The sequence below is a fragment of the Hyperolius riggenbachi genome, chromosome 2 (assembly GCF_040937935.1).
Source record: "Hyperolius riggenbachi isolate aHypRig1 chromosome 2, aHypRig1.pri, whole genome shotgun sequence".
In the NCBI taxonomy this organism is placed as follows: domain Eukaryota; kingdom Metazoa; phylum Chordata; class Amphibia; order Anura; family Hyperoliidae; genus Hyperolius; species Hyperolius riggenbachi.
The window spans coordinates 3,551,181-3,574,096 of NC_090647.1; the positions used below are offsets into that span (position 1 = coordinate 3,551,181).

General features: G+C 48.9%; 1 protein-coding gene across 3 annotated transcripts in view; it reads right to left on the bottom strand.

The window, feature by feature from the left end:
* Nucleotides 1–22,916, bottom strand: part of DNHD1 (dynein heavy chain domain 1) — a 445,323-nt gene that overhangs the window by 212,346 nt on the left and 210,061 nt on the right. For all 3 annotated transcript variants that reach the window (XM_068266455.1, XM_068266454.1, XM_068266453.1), the window contains exons 18-24: nucleotides 20,292–20,383; nucleotides 15,110–15,326; nucleotides 9,923–10,048; nucleotides 9,454–9,551; nucleotides 3,230–6,203; nucleotides 3,026–3,158; nucleotides 813–963 (exon numbers count right to left, since the gene is read on the bottom strand). In XM_068266455.1, the coding sequence (XP_068122556.1) occupies nucleotides 813–963; nucleotides 3,026–3,158; nucleotides 3,230–6,203; nucleotides 9,454–9,551; nucleotides 9,923–10,048; nucleotides 15,110–15,326; nucleotides 20,292–20,383 (3,791 nt within the window). The remainder of the gene's footprint in view (nucleotides 1–812; nucleotides 964–3,025; nucleotides 3,159–3,229; nucleotides 6,204–9,453; nucleotides 9,552–9,922; nucleotides 10,049–15,109; nucleotides 15,327–20,291; nucleotides 20,384–22,916) is intronic.

Here is a 22,916-nt window from a genome sequence, read left to right on the forward strand (position 1 = left end):
GAGATGACAGGAGCTGGTTAGGGAGTGAATGTGAGGAATAAATGAGAGAGAAGAATCAAATATTACCCCCAGGCACCGTGCTTTGGGAACTGAAGTTATGAGTGTTATTAACATTTATTGTTATATCAGGCAGAGAGGTGGACAGAAACGGTGGAAAAATTATTAGTTCTGTTTTACTCATATTAAGCTTTAAAGAGGAACTGTAACGACAAAACGGCCCCTGGGGGGTACTCACCTCGGGTGGGGGAAGCCTCAGGATCCTAATGAGGCTTCCCACGCCGTCCTGCGTCCCTCGGGGGTCTCGCTGTAGCCCTCCGTACAGCCGTGACGCAATATTTACCTTCCTGGCTCCTGCGCAGGCGCTCTGATGCCTCTCGGCGCCGAAGTAGGCGGAAATACCCGATCGCCGTCGGGTCTGCTCTACTGCGCAGGCGCAAGTTTCCGGCGCCTGCACAGTAGAGCGGACCCGACGGAGATCGGGTATTTCCGTCTATTTCTGTGCCGAAAGTCGCCACAGCGCCCCCGCTGGAGCCAGCAAAGGTAAATATTGAACTGACAGTCGGCACAGTCGCCGGCTGTTCGGAGGGCTGCGGCGAGACCCCCGTGGGACAGAGGACGGCGTGGGAAGCCTCATTAGGATCCGGAGGCTTCCCCCACCCGAGGTGAGTACCCCCCAGGGGAGGTTTTTGTTGTTACAGAGTCTCTTTAAGAAGCGAGAGGACATGAAGGAGGATATAGCAGACAGGCATGCGTCCAAGATGGAGGGACTGGTGAGGACAGCTGCATGGTACAGACAGAGACAACTGATGTACCTGTGGCGAGAGACCCCCAGAATAGGGCATGAGAGATTGCCCATCTGCACTAGGTGTTACTTCATACATCGACACACCCTCTGGAACCTCATCTCCAACTCCAGAATGTGACAGAGCCTCTACGAAAAATGCCTCAAATTCCAAGCGATGTCTGCAGAAGGGAAAATCATTAGCGTGTTAGCTCCTGGGGTCAGGGTATTGGATTAGAACATTTAATGGGCAAACATAAAACATACATTTGGTCTGTTTACAGCAGGTATGTTGAACTCCAGTCCTCAAGGGCCGAGATCCTCACACAGTTTTGGCACAGCTCAAATTCATGGGCTGAATGAGGAAAGGCGTGGTCCATCGAGCAGAACACATTCCTCAGTCCATCCTAAACACAATGGCATGGATATGGCCTCCAGGACTGGAGATCAACAACACCTGTGGTCTGCACACTCTGCTAAATACTCTGCAAACCTCTTCTGCACCTACAATGAAGGGTAGATAACCTGGAGGAAGACACCTCCGGGGTGAAAGTTAGATAACCTGGAGAGCGACATCTCCAGCGTGAAGGGTAGATAACCTGGAGGAAGACATCTCCAGCGTGAAGGGTAGATAACCTGGAGGAAGACATCTCCAGCGTGAAGGGTAGATACCCTGGAGGAAGACATCTCCAGCGTGAAGGGTAGATAACCTGGAGGAAGACATCTCCAGCGTGAAGGGTAGATAACCTGGAGGAAGACATCTCTGGGGTGATGGGATCTCTACACTCAGATATATTTGTGATCAGTAAGGATTTCACAGATGAACTAATTACCCCAAGCCGCAGAGTTCCATCCATATCTAATGACTGACAGTCTTCTCAGTTATTAGGGCAGTGCAGGAATATTCTGATCCAGGGAACCTAAATCACGGCCTTTGTGAGATGCGGACAGAAATAACTGCCATGAGGTATAATTGGCCAAATTCCTGGAGGCTCCTCCAGACCAAACTTCTGGCATGTAACTCATTTCATTCTCACAATTTTATTCTACAGAAGGATACCTGATGAAGGGGTTCACCCCGAAACACTATACCCCTACTTTTCTGTGGTTATACCTCTATGATCTATTTGTCTAATATTTAACTAATAAAGAAGATTTTTGCATTGCAAGAGGTCGAGCCCACTTCACATATGTCTGGAATGTAACAAGGTGTGGGTGTCTGTGCACCCTCTGGAAAAGAACACAGGAGACAGGGACGGGAGCCCAATAGTGTAATATGTCAAACCTATGGTAGATTTAAAAATATAAAGAAGCTACTCACAAAGGTGGGTTGCAGTGGGGCAACCGACCACAGGAAGCAGGTGGAGACAACAAACCCGACTCCACTCGGGGTGACCCCTAGGGATCTGGATGCGGTCGCTCTCCTCGGAAAAGAAAGGGAGACAGATACCTAACGTGGCAATCCACGTGTGTTCTGTCCCAACCCCTCAGACCATAAGGTATGGGGGTATATTGTGCACTAATTGATTGAAAGAGGCGCCCTGGTGGATTATAAAAGCACTTAAAAGCAGTTTAAAATTGACAAAATATTTTGAGGTGGCTTACCTCAAATAACGAAAAGCTTTGATAAGACAAAGGATTTTACTAATAGCACAGGCAACGCGTTTCACGGGTCTGAGCCCGCTTCCTCAGGCCAAATAACAGTGCCTACATAGCAGAGAGAGACTCCTTAGTATACCAACATCTTAATGCGGAAAAAATACAATTTCTTAGACATTGATTTTCTTCTACTTGGTAAACTTATTTGTAGACATGCAGTGTAATATATACATACATATAGATATACGCATATACACGTGCCTATATACACACGCATAAACATAGTAGTCTTAGACTAAACATAAATAGACATACACATTAAATACTACAAGTAATATTTTTTTTAAAATACTCGTTCCATATTGAGCTTAGTTATATTGCTATTCCTTTTTCTCACATGTCGGCTCAGACCCGTGAAACGCGTTGCCTGTGCTATTAATAAAATCCTTTGTCTTATCAAAGCTTTTCGTTATTTGAGGTAAGCCACCTCAAAATATTTTGTCAATTTTAAACTGCTTTTAAGTGCTTTTATAATCCACCAGGGCGCCTCTTTCAATCAATATGTGTCTGGAATATTCTACAGGTGAGGTCAGGTCAGTGGGTCATCAGACAATAAATAGCCATTATAGAAGGGTCTGCACTCACCTGGGATGGAGATATCCACCAAAACCCCAGATAAAGGCATAGATGAAGTAGATGTGTGCCCTTTGTTTGTTCCCATCAGAAAAGTCCTGGTGAGGAACCACCGATGACATAGTCTGAAGACCACCGTCACTGTCTGTAAAGAGATATTAGTGAGAATCCATCACAATACACCAGACCTCACCTGTCCTCAGAAGCCATACTTACTGCCTGATGGTGGACTGTTGTCTTGGAACCCTTCATTGGCCTTGGTGTGCTCTGCTGTCTCTTGTGAAGGCTTTGGAGGGTCAGATGTAGTCTGGACAGATTCTCGCAGAAGATGCTGATCCATAAGTGCTTGGAGGATTGCACAAAAGGAGGAGACTTCCTTTACACCTGATGCTATTTGGGTGGTCTGTGCACTATGAGGGTCCAAAGCTGAGGCACAGAGCTTCTCCAGGAACACGAGGGTTCTGGGTATCAGCGCTTCACTGAAGCTCTGCAGAAGATGCTGCGTGCTCCATGAGATTCTGTATCTTACATACAGACTAGACATGAACACTTTGAGCATCGCCCTCCATGTTTCCTGCCCACCGCAATGTACAAAGCTGCACAATGTAGACACAGCCGGGCTCAGTGCTGAGGAATCCGTCATTTCAAATATCAGCTTGGTGCTATCGTTAAGGCACAGCCGGTGTCCATTTGCCAGTGTCATTATGGGAAGAGGACTAAACAGACAAGAAATCGGCTCAATCCATTCCGGGGCTGCAGAACCATCCAATATCACCCACTTCTGTGCTAGAGAACCCCGCTGAGTCCTCTGGAAAATGCTGGAGAACATCCCACCAGCGTGTGCCTCATCTGTTCCTCCACCCAGGAATTCTGCAGGACTTACACTGTTGGGAAAGAGATGCACAATGTGTACCAGTTGGTGTTTGTCACAGCTGGAACTGTTCAGAGCTTTATTGAGTTCCAGAGGACTCATGTTCTCAGCTAGGTTATTCAGAGCTCGATTGAGAACTTTCCAGCAAGTGGTTTTGCCTCCCCCAGCTGGTCCGGTCAGCAGAACCCCAGAACTCTGCTGAAGCGCCTGGAAAAGCTGCATAATTGTGTTTCTGAATTCTGAGTGGACTTCAAGGCCAGACTCTTGCAGATCCTGAGTGATAGCGCTCCACAAAGCAGAACTTGAGTTGGCTGTAAGTACTGGAGATACATACATTGGGAATATAGCCTTGAGAAGGTTCTGGAGGTGACCATACTCCGACGCTGGAAGACTGGACCATATTGATGATGTGGAGAGCGCGATCATCATGCTATTTTCCTCCTGCAGGCTTGTTTGTAGAATACTGAGCCTGGAGCTCATGAGAGGTGGATCTTCATGGAAGTTGTCCACCTTTTCTAGGATCCCCTGATGCCCCTCATGCTCCACACCTTTCTCATTCTTGCTACAGGAGATGTTTTTATGCATAATGGAAATAGTTCTCCGTATCACAGTCTTCAGAAGGATGGGAGCATTGGCTGCAGTCACCGTGCCACATTCCTGGGCCAGCTGAAGGAAATGGGCGATCTTGCCAGCTAGCTGGGAATGGCTCTGGAAGCCAGCAGCAAGAAGAGCGAGTTCGGCAGTAAAGCGAAGGTCAGGAGCGCGAAGGGACACTGGTCGGAGCAGGAGGCGAAGGTTATGTGCGAGGGGACTTGAAAGGTTCACATTAGGAAAAGTCATGAAACAGCCGTAGTCCCGATGCACTGGTACCAATCGCCCATCTAACTGGATGCTGCTTAGGACTTTGGCCTGACGTTGGCTGTGCTTGTTCTGCCTTTCCTTCATCATACTCTGACAAGAAGACTGTATGTCTAGAAGAAGTTCTCCTAGTGAGGCCTGGACACTACTCTTCAGTTTATGTGCTCCACTCAGAACAAGCCAAGCACCTCCTTGCAATGCCCCCAGTAAGTGTAGAGTAAGTCGCTTAAGAGTCAGGCCTCCCCAGCAATTCAGCACTTCAACCTGATGGCCAAAAGAACTGCCCAATGCCATCAATGTCTGGGTTCTGTAGACCTCATCTTGGCCAATCACAGCCCCGCACTGGAAGTGGTGGAGGGCCAGTATCAAGCCAAGAGCAGTTCTATCAGTAAGCGGTGTGTCTGTGATAGTCTTGTCCAATCCAACATATTCATAACGATAAGGTAGGTGGTAACCCAACACCTCCACATAGCAGAAAAGGGGTGATGATACAGAATGTGCTTCTGCATTGGACATTTCTGCACCATCCCCATTTTCACCCTTCAGGTTCTCAGCACTGTCGCTCAATGATGCCCTGTACTTTAATATCCTGGACCAGGAAAAGCAGTCTAATGTTCGGATGTCCAGAAGACTCAGTTCTCGGTCCCTGTGTTTTGTGGCCAGTGTTATCCAGGCTGAAAGAATAGTCTGTTCCTTACGGGAGGCAGCTGGAGACCCATCTTGTGTTTGGCCTCTCAGTCTGTCAGTCAGAAGCTGTATCTTCACTTTATGTTGATCTCTCAGTGACCATTTCTGGTCAGTCAGGAGAATCTTTTCCATGTCTTCACACCACAACACTTCTTCTGTGACGGCCAGGCACTGCCACGGATAGGTGAGGCCTCTCTCTATCAATCCTCTTGTGTCCCCATAGTTTTCTTCCCTGAATTCAGCCAGACAGAGCTCCAGCTGACCTCTGACACTGTCCTGTAGCCTCTCCTCCAACTCTGTCAGCCACGAGATGGTCTTTGGATTCCACTGAATGGGTGTGATGAATGTAATTCTCTCCTGGAAGGTCCCCATCACCCCCACTGTCAGGGCCTGGCTGCTGTAGAGGGGAAAAGCAGAATAATTAGGGGTCTGAGCTTGGAAATTCACATCGGTAAGTTGTGGGAAGCATAAAAGAGCACAGGGAAGACGTTCAGAAGGTTCTGGAGAGGCTGCAAGAAGTCCTAGCAAATCCTGGTCACTCAGGAAGAACAGGCGTGGAAAAGAACAGCGATATGAATAGAGTACATCTGCCATATTCGCTATGATGTTGTCCATAATGCCAACTCCTGTGCGAAGAGCAGAGCACAAAGATTCACCATAAAAATGACGCTCTCGTTGTTTGGTGGGCTTCAGGGTGGATAAAATGAGAGGATCTTGGAGGGTCACCTCCAGAAACGCCCGGTGAGCCTCATCGATGGGCTGGAACTGAGCAAGCTGCGGGTAGAAGAGCACAAGATGAAACCAAGGTGGAGGTATGAAGACATTCCATGAGATAAAAACAAGAGACACAAACTGGTGGGGAGGATTGTGAGGATATCGATAAATGGCAATATCACTGCCCTGCCACAGATACCAACCAACTTCCAGTCATTGATTTGTAACCAGGAGGAAAGTCAGAACAATATCAGAAACTTGAAAAGGATGTGCTGGTTTCAGGAGACGCACTTACTGTATCCAGAGAAGATCTCCACTAGTGAGGACCACACATTTCGCATTGACGTAGTTTCGAATGAAAATTTGCAAATACTATGCAAAATCTCAGGAAAAATCTGAATTAATTTAGTCTGTAATCATTCATCATTTTGTGTAATTTTCATGTAATTTTATGCCTATTATAGCAAAGCCCTCATACAAGCTATTGCCACCAAGATTGCTACATGTTAAAGGAAAATAGTGGCTAGAAAGGTAAAAAAAAATGTTTTTTCAAAAAGACCTTGTAGTTATTGAGAAAATCGATTTTAAAAATGTAAAACAAAAATGGTTCTTAAACGAGTTTAAAAACAATTTTTTGTTGCATTTTTTAAAATCGATTTTCTCAAAAATTGCGAAGTCGTTTTGAAAATCTTGGTGACAATAGCATGTACTGTACGTGGGATTTGCTATTCAGCGCTAAAGTTGTCACGAAATTACATGAAAATTACATAAAATGACGAATGATGACACAAAATCAATGGACTTTGCAAATCGTAATTACGTATGGGCGTAACTGTGAAAATGTACACAAAATGTAGCGTAATCGTAATTAACTGATTGCCGTCATCACTAATCTCCACCACAAACTAAAGGCAAACAGAGCAATACGGCTGCCAAAACAACGGCCACTATGAAGAACATCTCCCACCAAATTATAAGGCTCAGAAAATAATACCAACCAATCAAATCTCAATAAATAGCATCAAATAAATGCCCGCTGCTTCTCCAGAGAACCAAGGGAGGCGGGGCACAGGTAGCTGGGGGCGGGACTATGTACAGCTTTCATGCTCACTTTATTGATGTTTTGTTGCAATTATTGATTGTTTTGAACTATTACCGGTATTTGTAGCGACTGTCATTGTTACTCTTACGTGTCTTGGCCTGATCCTAAATTACTTTCTAAATGTTAATATATGGAAGACGGCCCCTTAATACATTTCTACATTTATTTCAACCTATGAGATTTGATTGGTTGGTATTATTTTTTGAGCCTAAACATGGATGCTTTTCCTATGATAAGATCTCCACCACAGTCACATCTCCACCAAATCCCACCAAACCCCCAGTCACATCTCCACCAAATCCCACCATACCCCCAGTCACATCTCCACCAAATCCCACCAAACCCCCAGTCACATCTCCACCAAATCCCACCAAACCCCCAGTCACATCTCCACCAAATCCCACCATACCCCCAGTCACATGTCCACCAAATCCCACCATACCCCCAGTCACATCTCCACCAAATCCCACCATACCCCCAATCACATCTCCACCAAATCCCACCATACCCCCAGTCACATCTCCACCAAATCCCACCATACCCCCAATCACATGTCCACCAAATCCCACCAAACCCCCAGTCACTTGTCCACCAAATTCCACCAAACCCCCAGTCCCATCTCCACCAAAATCCCATCATACCACCAGTCACATCTCCACCAAATCCCACCATACCCCCAGTCACATGTCCACCAAATCCCACCATACCCCCAATCACATGTCCACCAAATCCCACCATACCCCCAGTCACATCTCCACCAAATCCCACCATACCCCCCAGTCACATCTCCACCAAATCCCACCATACCCCCAGTCACATCTCCACCAAATCCCACCATACCCCCCAGTCACATGTCCACCAAATCCCACCATACCCTCAGTCACATCTCCACCAAATCCCACCATACCCCCAGTCACATCTCCTCCAAATCCCACCATACCCCCCAGTCACATCTCCACCAAATCCCACCATACCCCCAGTCACATCTCCACCAAATCCCACCATACCCCCCAGTCACATGTCCACCAAATCCCACCATACCCTCAGTCACATCTCCACCAACTCCCACCATACCCCCAGTCACATCTCCACCAAATCCCACCATACCCCCCAGTCACATGTCCACCAAATCCCACCATACCCTCAGTCACATCTCCACCAACTCCCACCATACCCCCAGTCACATCTCCACCAAATCCCACCATACCCCCCAGTCACATGTCCACCAAATCCCACCATACCCTCAGTCACATCTCCACCAACTCCCACCATACCCCCAGTCACATATCCACCAAATCCCACCATACCCCCAGTCACATGTCCACCAAATCCCACCATACCCTCAGTCACATCTTCACCAAATCCCACCATACCCCCAGTCACATGTCCACCAAATTCCACCAAACCCCCAGTCACTTGTCCACCAAAATCCCATCATACCACCAGTCACATCTCCACCAAATCCCACCATACCCCCAGTCACATGTCCACCAAATCCCACCATACCCCCAGTCACATCTCTACCAAATCCCACCATACCCTCAGTCACATCTACACCAACTCCCACCATACCCCCAGTCACATATCCACCAAATCCCACCATACCCCCAGTCACATCTCCACCAAATCCCACCATACCCCCAATCACATGTCCACCAAATTCCACCATACCCCCAGTCACTTGTCCACCAAACCCCCAGTCCCATCTCCACCAAAATCCCATCATACCACCAGTCACATCTCTACCAAATCCCACCATACCCCCAGTCACATCTCCACCAAATCCCACCATACCTCCAGTGATATCAGTCACAGCTCCACCAAATCCCACCATACCCTCAGTCACATCTCTACCAAATCCCATCATACCCCCAGTCACATTTCCACCAAATTCCACCATACCCCCAGTCACAGCTCCACCAAATCCCACCATACCCCCAGTCACATTTCCACCAAATTCCACCATACTCCCCAGTCACAGCTCCACCAAATCCCACCATACCCCCAGTCACATCTCCACCAAAACCAACCATTCCTTCAGTGATATCTCCACCACACCTCCAGTCACACCCTCACCACATCCCACCATACCTCCAGTGACATCTCCATATTGGGGATCATCTGCAATGTGGAGACAATTATTTACCTATGGCTGTTCTAACATCTACTGAGAACCCTCTAATGAGATCTCCACAAATGGGCACTCACCATCTCAGGACTGGGCAAAGGCGTCTCCAGCTCACTCTGAACCTTTATCAGGAAGACCCATCGCTGCTGGAAGGAGATCCAGAGATCCAGGAGGAGCGCTGGAAAAGACAAACGGCACGTCTCAGAAGAGAACATCAGGGGTCCTTCAAGCCCGGACTAGAGTTTCTACAAATGAACTAGTAATGGGCTGTTCAGAGTTTGGAGCTGGTTAAAGTCAAATGAAGTGAGGGATTCTGAAGATTTGGTAATTGGGCTCTCGTTATCTGGTTAAAGTACGTGAGAGAAAACTGGTCTTGTTTCAGGTCATATTTATAGACAACTATTGAAAATTCAAAACTGTTCACAAACTTTTTAGCACTTGCTGCATATGTCGAAATACGAGGGTCTCCATTTATCCATGACATGTCTAATCTAGAGCTCCATGCCAATCCCTCTGTGTGTGTGTGTGATGGAATCTGCTGAACATTACCCAATTCCTGCAGCATCTGAATCCAAATGGAGATCTCGTCCCGTATATCACTGGAGAATGGAGATCCTCTCATTGTCTGCAGAGACAGCAGGCTGTCATCAAGGAGACCACAGAGAGAGGACTTGTCTGAAAGAGATCAGAGAGAGAACATGTCTGACAGAGACCACAGAGATAGGACGTGTCTGAAAGAGACCAGAGAGAGAAAATGTCTGACAGAGACCACACAGAGAGGACATGTCTGAAAGAGACCAGAGAGAGAACATGTCTGACAGAGATCAAAGAGAGAGGACTTGTCTGAAAGAGATCAGAGAGAGAACATGTCTGACAGAGACCACAGAGAGAGGGCGTGTCTGAAAGAGATCAGATAGAGAACATGTCTGACAGAGACCACAGAGAGAGGGCGTGTCTGAAAGAGACCAGAGAGAGAACATGTCTGACAGAGACCACAGAGAGAGGACTTGTCTGAAAGAGACCAGAGAGAGAACATGTCTGACAGAGATCACAGAGAGAGGACGTGTCTGAAAGAGATCAGAGAGAGAACATGTCTGACAGAGACCACAGAGAGAGGACTTGTCTGAAAGAGACCAGAGAGAGAACATGTCTGACAGAGATCACAGAGAGAGGACGTGTCTGAAAGAGATCAGAGAGAGAACATGTCTGACAGAGACCACAGAGAGAGGACGTGTCTGAAAGAGACCAGAGAGGGAACATGTCTGACAGAGACCACAGAGAGAGGAAGTGTCTGAAAGAGACCAGAGAGAGAACGTGTCTGACAGAGACCACAGAGAGAGGACTTGTCTGAAAGAGATCAAAGAGAGAACATGTCTGACAGAGACCACAGAGAGAGGGCGTGTCTGAAAGAGACCAGAGAGAGAACATGTCGACAGAGACCACAGAGAGAGGACTTGTCTGAAAGAGACCACAGAGAAAGGGTATGTCTGATAGAGACCAGAGAGAGAACGTGTCTGACAGAGACTACAGAGAGAGGACGTGTCTGACAGAGACCACAGAGAGAGCGTGTCTGAAAGAGACCAGAGAGAGAACATGTCTGACAGAGACCAAAGAGAGAGGACATGTCTGAAAGAGACCAGAGAGAGAAAGTGTCTGACAGAGACCACAGAGAGAGGGCATGTCTGAAAGAGACCAGAGAGAGAACGTGTCTGACAGAGACCACAGAGAGAGGACATGTCTGAAAGAGACCAGAGAGAGAACATGTCTGACAGAGACCACAGAGAGAGGACGTGTCTGAAAGAGACCAGAGAGAGAACGTGTCTGACAGAAACCACAGAGAGAGAACGTGTCTGAAAGAGACCAGAGAGAGAACGTGTCTGACAGAGACCACAGAGAGAGGACTTGTCTGAAAGAGACCACAGAGAGAGGGTATGTCTGATAGAGACCAGAGAGAGAACGTGTCTGACAGAGACTACAGAGAGAGGACGTGTCTGACAGAGACCACAGAGAGAGGACGTGTCTGAAAGAGATCAGAGAGAGAACGTGTCTGAAAAAGACCAGAGAGAGAACATGTCTGACAGAGACCAAAGAGAGAGGACATGTCTGAAAGAGACTAGAGAGAGAACATGTCTGACAGAGACCACACAGAGAACGTGTCTGACAGAGACTACAGAGAGAGGACGTGTCTGACAGAGACCACAGAGAGAGAGCGTGTCTGAAAGAGACCAGAGAGAGAACATGTCTGACAGAGACCAAAGAGAGAGGACGTGTCTGAAAGAGATCAGAGAGAGAACGTGTCTGAAAAAGACCAGAGAGAGAACAGGTCTGACAGAGACCAAAGAGAGAGGACGTGTCTGAAAGAGATCAGAGAGAGAACGTGTCTGAAAAAGACCAGAGAGAGAACATGTCTGACAGAGACCAAAGAGAGAGGACATGTCTGAAAGAGACTAGAGAGAGAACATGTCTGACAGAGACCACACAGAGAACGTGTCTGACAGAGACTACAGAGAGAGGACGTGTCTGACAGAGACCACAGAGAGAGAGCGTGTCTGAAAGAGACCAGAGAGAGAACATGTCTGACAGAGACCAAAGAGAGAGGACGTGTCTGAAAGAGATCAGAGAGAGAACGTGTCTGAAAAAGACCAGAGAGAGAACAGGTCTGACAGAGACCAAAGAGAGAGGACATGTCTGAAAGAGACCAGAGAGAGAACATGTCTGACAGAGACCACAGAGAGAGGAAGTGTCTGAAAGAGACCAGAGAGAGGAAGTGTCTGAAAGAGACCAGAGAGAGAACGTGTCTGACAGAGACCACAGAGAGAGGACTTGTCTGAAAGAGATCAGAGAGAGAACATGTTTGACAGAGACCACAGAGAGAGGGCGTGTCTGAAAGAGAACAGAGAGAGAACATGTCGACAGAGACCACAGAGATAGGACTTGTCTGACAAAGACCACAGAGAGAGGGCATGTCTGAAAGAGACCAGAGAGAGAACGTGTCTGACAGAGACCACAGAGAGAGGACATGTCTGAAAGAGACCAGAGAGAGAACATGTCTGACAGAGACCACAGAGAGAGGACGTGTCTGAAAGAGACCAGAGAGAGAACATGTCTGACAGAGACCACAGAGAGAGGACATGTCTGAAAGAAACCAGAGAGAGAACGTGTCTGCCAGAGACCACAGCGAGAGGACGTGTCTGAAAGAGATCAGAGAGAGAACGTGTCTGACAGAGACTACAGAGAGAGGACATGTCTGAAAGAGATTAGAGAGAGAACGTGTCTGAAAAAGACAAGCAACCAGAGAGAGAGAACGTGTCTGACAGAGACCACAGAGAAAGGACGTGTCTGACAGGGACCACAAAAAGGGTGAGTCTGATAGAGACCACAGAGAGAGGACATGTCTGAAAGAGACCAGAGAGAGGTGTGTCTGAAAGAAACCACAGAGAGGGTGTGTCTGACAGAGACCACAGAGAGGGCGTGTCTAAAAGAGACCAGAGAGAGCGAAAGTTTTTGAAAGATACCAGAGAGAGGGTGTGTCTGAAAGAGACCACAGAGAGGGCGTGTCTGACAGAGACCACAGAGAGGGCATGTCTGACAGAGACCCCAGAGAGAGCGTGTCTGGCAGAGATCACAAAGAGGGCGTGTCTGACAGAGACCCCAGAAAGGGCGTGTCTGAAAGAGACCACAGAGAGGGCGTGTCTGACAGAGACCACAGAGAGGCGTGTCTGACAGAGACCACAGAGAGGGCATGTCTGACAGAGACCACAGAGAGGCATGTCTAACAGAAACCACAGAGAGGCGTGTCTGACAGAGACCACAGAGAGGGCGTGTCTGACAGAGACCACAGAGAGGGCATGTCTGACAGAGACCACAGAAAGGCGTATCTGACAGAGACCACAGAGAGGGCATGTCTGACAGAGACCACAGAGAGGCGTGTCTGACAGAGACCACAGAGGGCGTGTCTGACAGAGACCCCAGAGAGGGCATGTCTGACAGAGACCACAGAGAGGCATGTCTAACAGAAACCACAGAGAGGCGTGTCTGACAGAGACCACAGAGAGGGCGTGTCTGACAGAGACCACAGAGAGGGCATGTCTGACAGAGACCACAGAAAGGCGTATCTGACAGAGACCACAGAGAGGGCATGTCTGACAGAGACCACAGAGAGGCGTGTCTGACAGAGACCACAGAGGGCGTGTCTGACAGAGACCCCAGAGAGGGCGTGTCTGACAGAGACCCCAGAGAAAGGACGTGTCTGACAGGGACCACAAAAAGGGTGAGTCTGACAGAGACCACAGAGAGAGGACATGTCTGAAAGAGACCAGAGAGAGGTGTGTCTGACAGAGACCACAGAGAGAGGACATGTCTGAAAGAGACCAGAGAGATGTGTGTCTGAAAGAGACCACAGAGAGGGTGTGTCTGACAGAGACCACAGAGAGGGCGTGTCTAAAAGAGACCAGAGAGAGCGAAAGTTTTTGAAAGATACCAGAGAGAGGGTGTGTCTGAAAGAGACCCCAGAGAGAGCGTGTCTGGCAGAGACCACAAAGAGGGCGTGTCTGACAGAGACCACAGAGAGTAGTTAGTGTATTTGGGAGAAGCAAAACATACAAAAAAATCCCTGCAGGTGCACCACAAACACCAAGCTCAAAGTCTAAATAATTAATCAGGGATATACCAAAGACACGGAAGATCAAAAATTGAAAAATTACTTTTTCTTTTTTATTTGCAAAAAGGTGCAGAAATATGTACACAAAATCTTTAATCACGTAAAAAGTGCTTATGATTGATTGAAAAAAGGCAACAACATCGATTTGTTTCGGGTTAGTAACCCTTCTTCGGGGGTTACTTCCTGTTTGGATGTCCGGTCTCCATGCGGCTCTTTGTTTGATCTTGTGGTGGTCTGCCCTGGCTTTATATTTGACCAGATGAGTTTCTACCTTGTATTCCAACTGTGCAGATATTCACTATATATTTAAAGGCCTGAAGAAGGGTTACTAACCCGAAACAAATCAATGTTGTTGCCTTTTTTTCAATCAATCATAAGCACTTTTTACGTGATTAAAGAGTTTGTGTATATATTTCTGCACCTTTTTGCAAATAAAAAAGAAAAAGTAATTTTTCAATTTTTGATCTTCCGTGTCTTTGGTATATCCCTGATTAATTATTTAGATATAGAGACCCCAGAGAGAGCGTGTCTGACAGAGACCCCAGAGAGGGCGTGTCTGAAAGAGACCACAGAGAGGGCGTGTCTGACAGAGACCCCAGAGAGAGCGTGTCTGACAGAGACCACAAAGAGGGCGTGTCTGACAGAGACCTCAGAGAGGGCGTGTCTGAAATAGACCACAGAGAGGGCGTGTCTGACAGAGACCACAGAGAAGAGTGTCTGACAGAGACCACAGAGAGGGCATGTCTGACAGAGACCACAGAGAGGCATGTCTAACAGAGACCACAGAGAGGGAGTGTCTGACAGAGACCACAGAGGGCGTGTCTGACAGAGACCACAGAGGGCGTGTCTGACAGAGACCACAGAGAGGGCATGTCTGACAGAGACCACAGAGAGGCGTGTCTGACAGAGACCACAGAGAGGGCGTGTCTGACAGAGACCCCAGAGAGGCGGGTCTGACAGAGACCACAGAGGGAGCTGGTTAGGACGTATATAATGATTGGAGAGTGACACATACTGTAGAGGGGGTATACAGCACACATTGCTTAGAAAGCATAATAATCAGATTTGGCACACACCAGTTAGAAGGTAGGTACCACTGTCCTGGGTACAGACTCCATGCTGTAGTTGTCGGAATCTTCCGCTTGGTGGTCTCTTGGAGTAGTCGGGGGAGGGATCTTGTGTCGGAACACAGATAAGACATCTGACCAGTTGGAGCTGTTTCTCTTTCCAGAATGTCTGGGTGGTCTTCAGGTTCATGGTCATGGAGAACTCTGCCTGAGCTTGGAGGATGATCTGTGACACATTATACACAGAGTCACATAGAGGAGCTGATAGTATAGACACTATAAAGAGATTACGGAATCTATGTACGTGCTTCTGGCTGGGACTGCAGCCTCCTGTTGCATGATTCTCTGCAGCATTGCACTGCGAAGCATGGAGAAGCTGAGAATGACTTGTCCCTGGCAGGATGATAAGTTGTGTTTCTACGTCCCCATACCTGGGGTATATTGGTGACCCGTTATACCTCATATAGGGGGGAGGGAAGGGGGTGTCCCTTCACACAGTGTGATTTCAGTTTCCAGAATCAGAATATTCAAGTGTTAATTAGTTTGTAGGGTTCTTGCCATTATTCTCATGTATGGCATAGTCCCACAGCTGTACTACTCTTACCATAAAGACACCAATCCTGTACTGGTGATACAGTCTCCCTCCACTTGTTGTTGGCATGCTGATTAGATAAAAAATGACACCTCTCTGACTGGTAAAGTCACAGGAAAGTCACCACCATCTCATAGAGATTTACAGGACCTCTCCACTACATAGAGACCCAGATGACTCCAACACATAGAGACCCAGAGGCCTCCACAACCACATAGGGTACCAGAGGACTCTATTAGACAGAGGCCCAGAGGACTTCAGGACTTCTGCACCACATAGAGACCCAGAGGACTCCTTTGTCACATAGAGACCCAGAGGACAACTGCACCACATAGAGACCAAGAGGACTCCTTCGTCACATAGAAACAAAGGACTCCTGCACCACATAGAGACTCAGAGGACTCCACAACCAAGACTGTATTAGACAGAGGCCCCCTGCGAACTTCTGCACCACACAGAGACCCAGAGGACTCCTTTGTCACAGAGATGCTGCAGACTTCTGTACCACAAAAAGATCCAGAGGACTCCATCAGACAGAGACCTAGAGGACTACTTTGTCAAATAGAAATCCAGAAGATTTCTGCACAACACAAAGACCCAGAGGACTCCACAACCACATAGAGACTCAGAGGACTTATGCACCACAAAGATACCAAGAGGACTCCATCAGACAGACAGGAGGAGGAGACCTTTGTCATGCAGAGAGAGACCTTAGAGGTATATTCTATCACAAAAAGACACAGGATTCCTCTGTCAGATATTCAGAAAACTTGCCCACCACATAAAGGCCCAGGGGTTTATTCTGTCCACAGATACACATATCTCCTCCATCACTCAAACATGCAGAGGACACCTTTTTTCACACAGAGACCTACAGAAATACTCCACCACACAGAGAATGAGATGGCTGCTTTGTCACACAGACACCCACAGAAATCCCCCATTACACACAGAATGAGAGGCCTCCTTTGTCACACAGAGACCCACAGAAATCCCCCATTACACACAGAATGAGAGGACTCCTTTGTCACACAGACACCCACAGAAATCCCCCATTACACACAGAATGAGAGGACTCCTTTGTCACACAGACACCCACAGAAATCCCCCATTACACACAGAATGAGAGGACTCCTTTGTCACACAGAGACCCACAGAAATCCTCCACCACACAGAGAATGAGAGGACTCCTTTGTCTCATAGGGACCCACAGAAATCCTCCACCACACAGAGAATGAGATGGCTGCTTTGTCACACAGAGACTCACAGAAATCCTCCATCACACAGAGAACGGTAGGACTCCTTTGTCACACAGAGACCCACAGAAAGCTTCCACCACACAAAGAAAGAGTGGAGTCCTTTGTCACACACAGACCTACAGAAATCCTCCATCACACAGAGAATGAGAGGACTCCTTTGTCACACAGACACCCACAGAAATCCCCCATTACACACAGAATGAGAGGACTCCTTTGTCACACAGAGACCCACAAAAATCCTCCACCACACAGAGAATGAGAGGACTCCTTTGTCACATAGGGACCCACATAAATCCTCCACCACACAGAGAATGAGATGGCTGCTTTGTCACACAGAGACTCACAGAAATCCTCCATCACACAGAGAACGGTAGGACTTCTTTGTCACACAGAGACCCACAGAAATACTTCACCACACAGAGAATGAGAGGACTCCTTTGTCACACAGAGAATGAGAGGACTCCTTTGTCACACAGAGACCCACAGAAACCCTCCACCACACATAGAAAAAGAGGGCTGCTTTGTCACACAGAGACCCACAGAAATCCTCCACCACACAGAGAACCCCTTTTGTCACACAGAGACCGACAGAAATCCTCCACCACACAGACAATGAGAGGACTCCTTTGCCACACAGACACCCACAGAAATCTTCCACCACACAAAGAATGAGAGGACTCCTTTGTCACACACAGACCTACAGAAATCCTCCATCACACAGAGAATGAGAGGACCCCTTTGTTACACAGAGACCCACAGAAATTCTCCACCACACAGAGAATGAGAAGACTCCTTTGTCACACACAGACCCACAAAAATCCTTCACCACACAGAGAATGAGAGGACCCCTTTGTCACACAGATACCCACAGAAATCCTCCAGCACAAGGGGAATGAGAGGGCTGCTTTGTCACACAGAGACCCACATAAATCCTCCACCACACAGAGAATGAGAGGACTCCTTTGTCACACAGAGAACCACAGAAGTCCACCATTACACAGAAAATGAGGACTCCTTTGTCACACATAGACCCACAAAAATCCTCCACCACACAGAGAATGAGATGACTCCTTTGTCACACAGAGAACCACAGAAATCCACCATAACACAGAGAATGAGGACTCCTTTGTCACACACAGCCCCACCAAAATACTAAAGCACAAGGGGAATGAGAGGACTCCTTTGTCACACAGAGAACCACAGAAATCCACCATTACACAGAGGATGTGGACTCCGTTGTCACACAGAGACCCACAGAAATCCTCCACCACACAGAGAATGAGAAGACTCCTTTGTCACACAGAGAACCACAGAAATCCTCCACCACAGAGAGAATGAGAAGACTCCTTTGTCACACAGAGAACCACAGAAATCCTCCACCACACAGAGAATGAGAGGACTCCTTTGTCACACAAAGACCCACAGAAACCCTCCACCACACAGAGAATGAGAGGACTCCTTTGTCACACAAAGAACCACAGAAATCCACCATTACACAGAGAATGAGGACTCCTTTGTCACACAGAGACCCACAGAAATCCTCCACCACACAGAGAATGAGAAGACTCCTTTGTCACACAGAGACCCACAGAAATCCTCCACCACACAGAGAATGAGAAGACTCCTTTGTCACACACAGACCCACAGAAATCCTCCACCACACAGAGAATGTGAGGACTCCTTTGTCACACACAGACCTACAGAAAACCTCCATCACACAGAGAATGAGAGGACCCCTTTGTTACACAGAGACCCACAGAAATCCTCCACCACACAGAGAATGAGAAGACTCCTTTGTCACACACAGACCCACATAAATCCTTCACCACACAGAGAATGAGAGGACCCCTTTGTCACACAGATACCCACAGAAATCCTCCAGCACAAGGGGAATGAGAGGGCTGCTTTGTCACACAGAGACCCACATAAATCCTCCACCACACAGAGAATGAGAGGACTCCTTTGTCACACAGAGAACCACAGAAATCCACCATTACACAGAGAATGAGGACTCCTTTGTCACACACAGACCCACAAAAATCCTTCAGCACAAGGGGAATGAGAGGACTCCTTTGTCACACAGAGAACCACAGAAATCCACCATTACACAGAGAATGAGGACTCCTTTGTCACACAGAGACCCACAGAAATGCTCCACCACACAGAGAATGAGAGGACCCCTTTGTCACACAGATACCCACAGAAATCCTCCAGCACACAGAGAATGAGAGGACTCCTTTGTCACACACAGACCCACATAAATCCTTCACCACACAGAGAATGAGAAGAATCCTTTGTCACACAGAGAACCACAGAAATCCTCCACCACACAGAGAATGAGAGGACCCCTTTGTCACACAGAGAACCACAGAAATCCTCCACCACACAGAGAATGAGAGGACCCCTTTGTCACACACAGACCCACATAAATCCTCCACCACACAGAGAATGTGAGGACTCCTTTGTCACACACAGCCCCACATAAATCCTTCACCACACAGAGAATGAGAAGAATCCTTTGTCACACAAAGAACCACAGAAATCCACCATTACACAGAGAATGAGAAGACTCCTTTGTCACACAGAGACCCACAGAAATCCTCCACCACACAGAGAATGAGAAGACCCCTTTGTCACACACAGACCCACAGAAATCCTCCACCACACAGAGAATGCTTTCGAAATAGGCCACTTTCGGAATAGGACCTTCCTCCATTGTATGGCCACTGATTGGCTATTGCGGCGCACGAGGAGAGGGTTGCCTGATGTCATGGGATGTTGTAGGACTCTGGTGTCCTCCCCCATCGGGTGTACGGGATGGCGCCGCAATGTTATACACAGCGGGGTCTGTTTATTTTTGCAGGCGACAGGTAAATCGTTTGATTACTTCACCACTACTTTGCATATTACTCTAAGTGTTTCCCATCAGGTCCGCCTTGTACACTCCGCCCAGCAGGACACTGATTGGTGTTCTCAGTGGGGGTGGGATATTTAAAGACATGTACACTGGTGTTTATTTAGGCTGCTTGCAATTTGAGAAAGGGCATGGCCCGAAACAGCGTCTGTCATTGCTGAGCCATTGATTTAATAAAAGAGCTTTAAATACTATTTTGTAGTGGTGCCGGTCTAACCTGTGCATTACACAGAGAATGAGAGGACTCCTTTGTCACACAGAGGCCCGCCCCACAGAAACCCTCCACCATACAGAGAATGAGAGGACTGCTTCTCAGTGGTCTCCTCTGAGATGGACTCACATCTTCTGACAGTTTGTGCTGTGCTGTAATATGAAAATAATGGAAAAAGATGTTGAGATATGGAGATGATTGTATTTCTTTTTCACCTTCTGGATTTGTTCCTGATGCTGGGATATTGGACAGGACAGAAGGTCCAGCAGTGTCAGGGACTCCAGTCCAGGAAACATCCTTCCCATCACTAGAAGAGAAGAACAAGACAAGTGTCATGGGCTGCCATGCAACAGAGGGGAGGACAATAGGGGCACACAGACAGATGGGAGGACAATAGGGGCACACAGACAGAGGAGAGGACAATAGGGGCACACAGACAGAGGGGAGGACAATAGGGGCACACAGACAGCAGGGAGGACAATAGGGGCACACAGACAGAGGGGAGGACAATAGGGACACACAGACAGAGGGGAGGACAATAGGGGCACACAGACAGCGGGGAGGACAATAGGGGCACACAGACAGAGGGGAGGACAATAGGGACACACAGACAGAGGAGAGGACAATAGGGGCACACAGACAGAGGGGAGGACAATAGGGGCACACAGACAGCGGGGAGGACAATAGGGGCACACAGACAGAGGGGAGGACAATAGGGACACACAGACAGCAGGGAGGACAATAGGGGCACACAGACAGAGGGGAGGACAATAGGGGCACACAGACAGAGGGGAGGACAATAGGGGCACACAGACAGCGGGGAGGACAATAGGGGCACACAGACAGAGGGGAGGACAATGGGGGCACAAAGACAGAGGAGAGGACAATAGGGGCACACAGACAGAGGGGAGGACAATAGGGGCACACAGACAGGGGGAGGACAATAGGGGCACACAGACAGAGGGGAGGACAATAGGGGCACACAGACAAAGGGGAGGACAATAGGGGCACACAGACAGCGGGGAGGACAATAGGGGCACACAGACAGAGGGGAGGACAATAGGGGCACACAGACAGCGGGGAGGACAATAGGGGCACACAGACAGAGGGGAGGACAATAGGGGCACACAGACAGGGGGAGGACAATCGGGGCACACAGACAGAGGGGAGGACAATAGGGGCACACAGACAGGGGGGGGTCAGGACAATAGGGGCACACAGCCAGAGGGGAGGACAATAGGGGCACACAGACAGAGGGGAGGACAATAGGGGCACACAGACAGAGGGAGGACAATAGGGGCACACAGACAGGGGGAGGACAATCGGGGCACACAGACAGGGGGAGGACAATAAGGGCACACAGACAGAGGGGAGGACAATAGGGGCACACAGACAGAGGGGAGGACAATAGGGGCACACAGACAGGGGGAGGACAATAGGGGCACACAGACAGGGGGAGAACAATAGGGGCACACAGACAGGGGGAGGACAATCGGGGCACACAGACAGAGGGGAGGACAATAGGGGCACACAGACAGGGGGGAGGACAATAGGGGCACACAGACAGGGGGGGAGGACAATAGGGGCACACAGCCAGAGTGGAGGACAATAGGGGCACACAGACAGAGGGGAGGACAATAGGGGCACACAGACAGAGGGAGGACAATAGGGGCACACAGAAAGAGGGAAGGACAATAGGGGCACACAGACAGGGAGGAGGACAATAGGGGCACACAGCCAGAGGGGAGGACAATAGGGGCACACAGACAGAGGGAAGGACAATAGGGGCACACAGACAGAGGGGAGGACAATAGGGGCACACAGACAGGGGGAGGACAATAGGGGCACACAGACAGGGGGAGGACAATAGGGGCACACAGACAGAGGGGAGGACAATAGGGGCACACAGACAGGGGGGGAGGACAATAGGGGCACCCAGCCAGAGGGGAGGACAATAGGGGCACACAGACAGGGGGGAGGACAATAGGGGCACACAGAAAGAGGGAAGGACAATAGGGGCACACAGACAGAGGGGAGGACAATAGGGGCACACAGACAGAGGGGAGGACAATAGGGGCACACAGACAGCGGGGAGGACAAAAGGGGCACACAGACAGCGGGAGGACAATAGGGGCACACAGACAGAGGGAGGACAATAGGGGCACACAGACAGAGGGGAGGACAATAGGGGCACACAGACAGCGGGGGAGGACAATAAGGGCACACAGACAGCAGGGAGGACAATAGGGGCACACAGACAGCAGGGAGGACAATAGGGGCACACAGACAGAGGGGAGGACAATAGGGCCACACAGACAGAGGAGAGGACAATAGGGGCACACAGACAGAGGGGAGGACAATAGGGGCACACAGACAGCGGGAGGACAATAGGGGCACACAGACAGCGGGAGGACAATAGGGGCACACAGACAGAAAGGAGGACAATAGGGGCACACAGAAGGGGGAGGACAATAGGGGCACACAGACAGAGGGGAGGACAATAGGGGCACACAGACAGAGGGGAGGACAATAGGGGCACACAGACAGAGGGAGGACAATAGGGGCACACAGAAAGAGGGAAGGACAATAGGGGCACACAGACAGGGAGGAGGACAATAGGGGCACACAGCCAGAGGGGAGGACAATAGGGGCACACAGACAGAGGGAAGGACAATAGGGGCACACAGACAGAGGGGAGGACAATAGGGGCACACAGACAGGGGGAGGACAATAGGGGCACACAGACAGGGGGAGGACAATAGGGGCACACAGACAGAGGGGAGGACAATAGGGGCACACAGACAGGGGGGGAGGACAATAGGGGCACCCAGCCAGAGGGG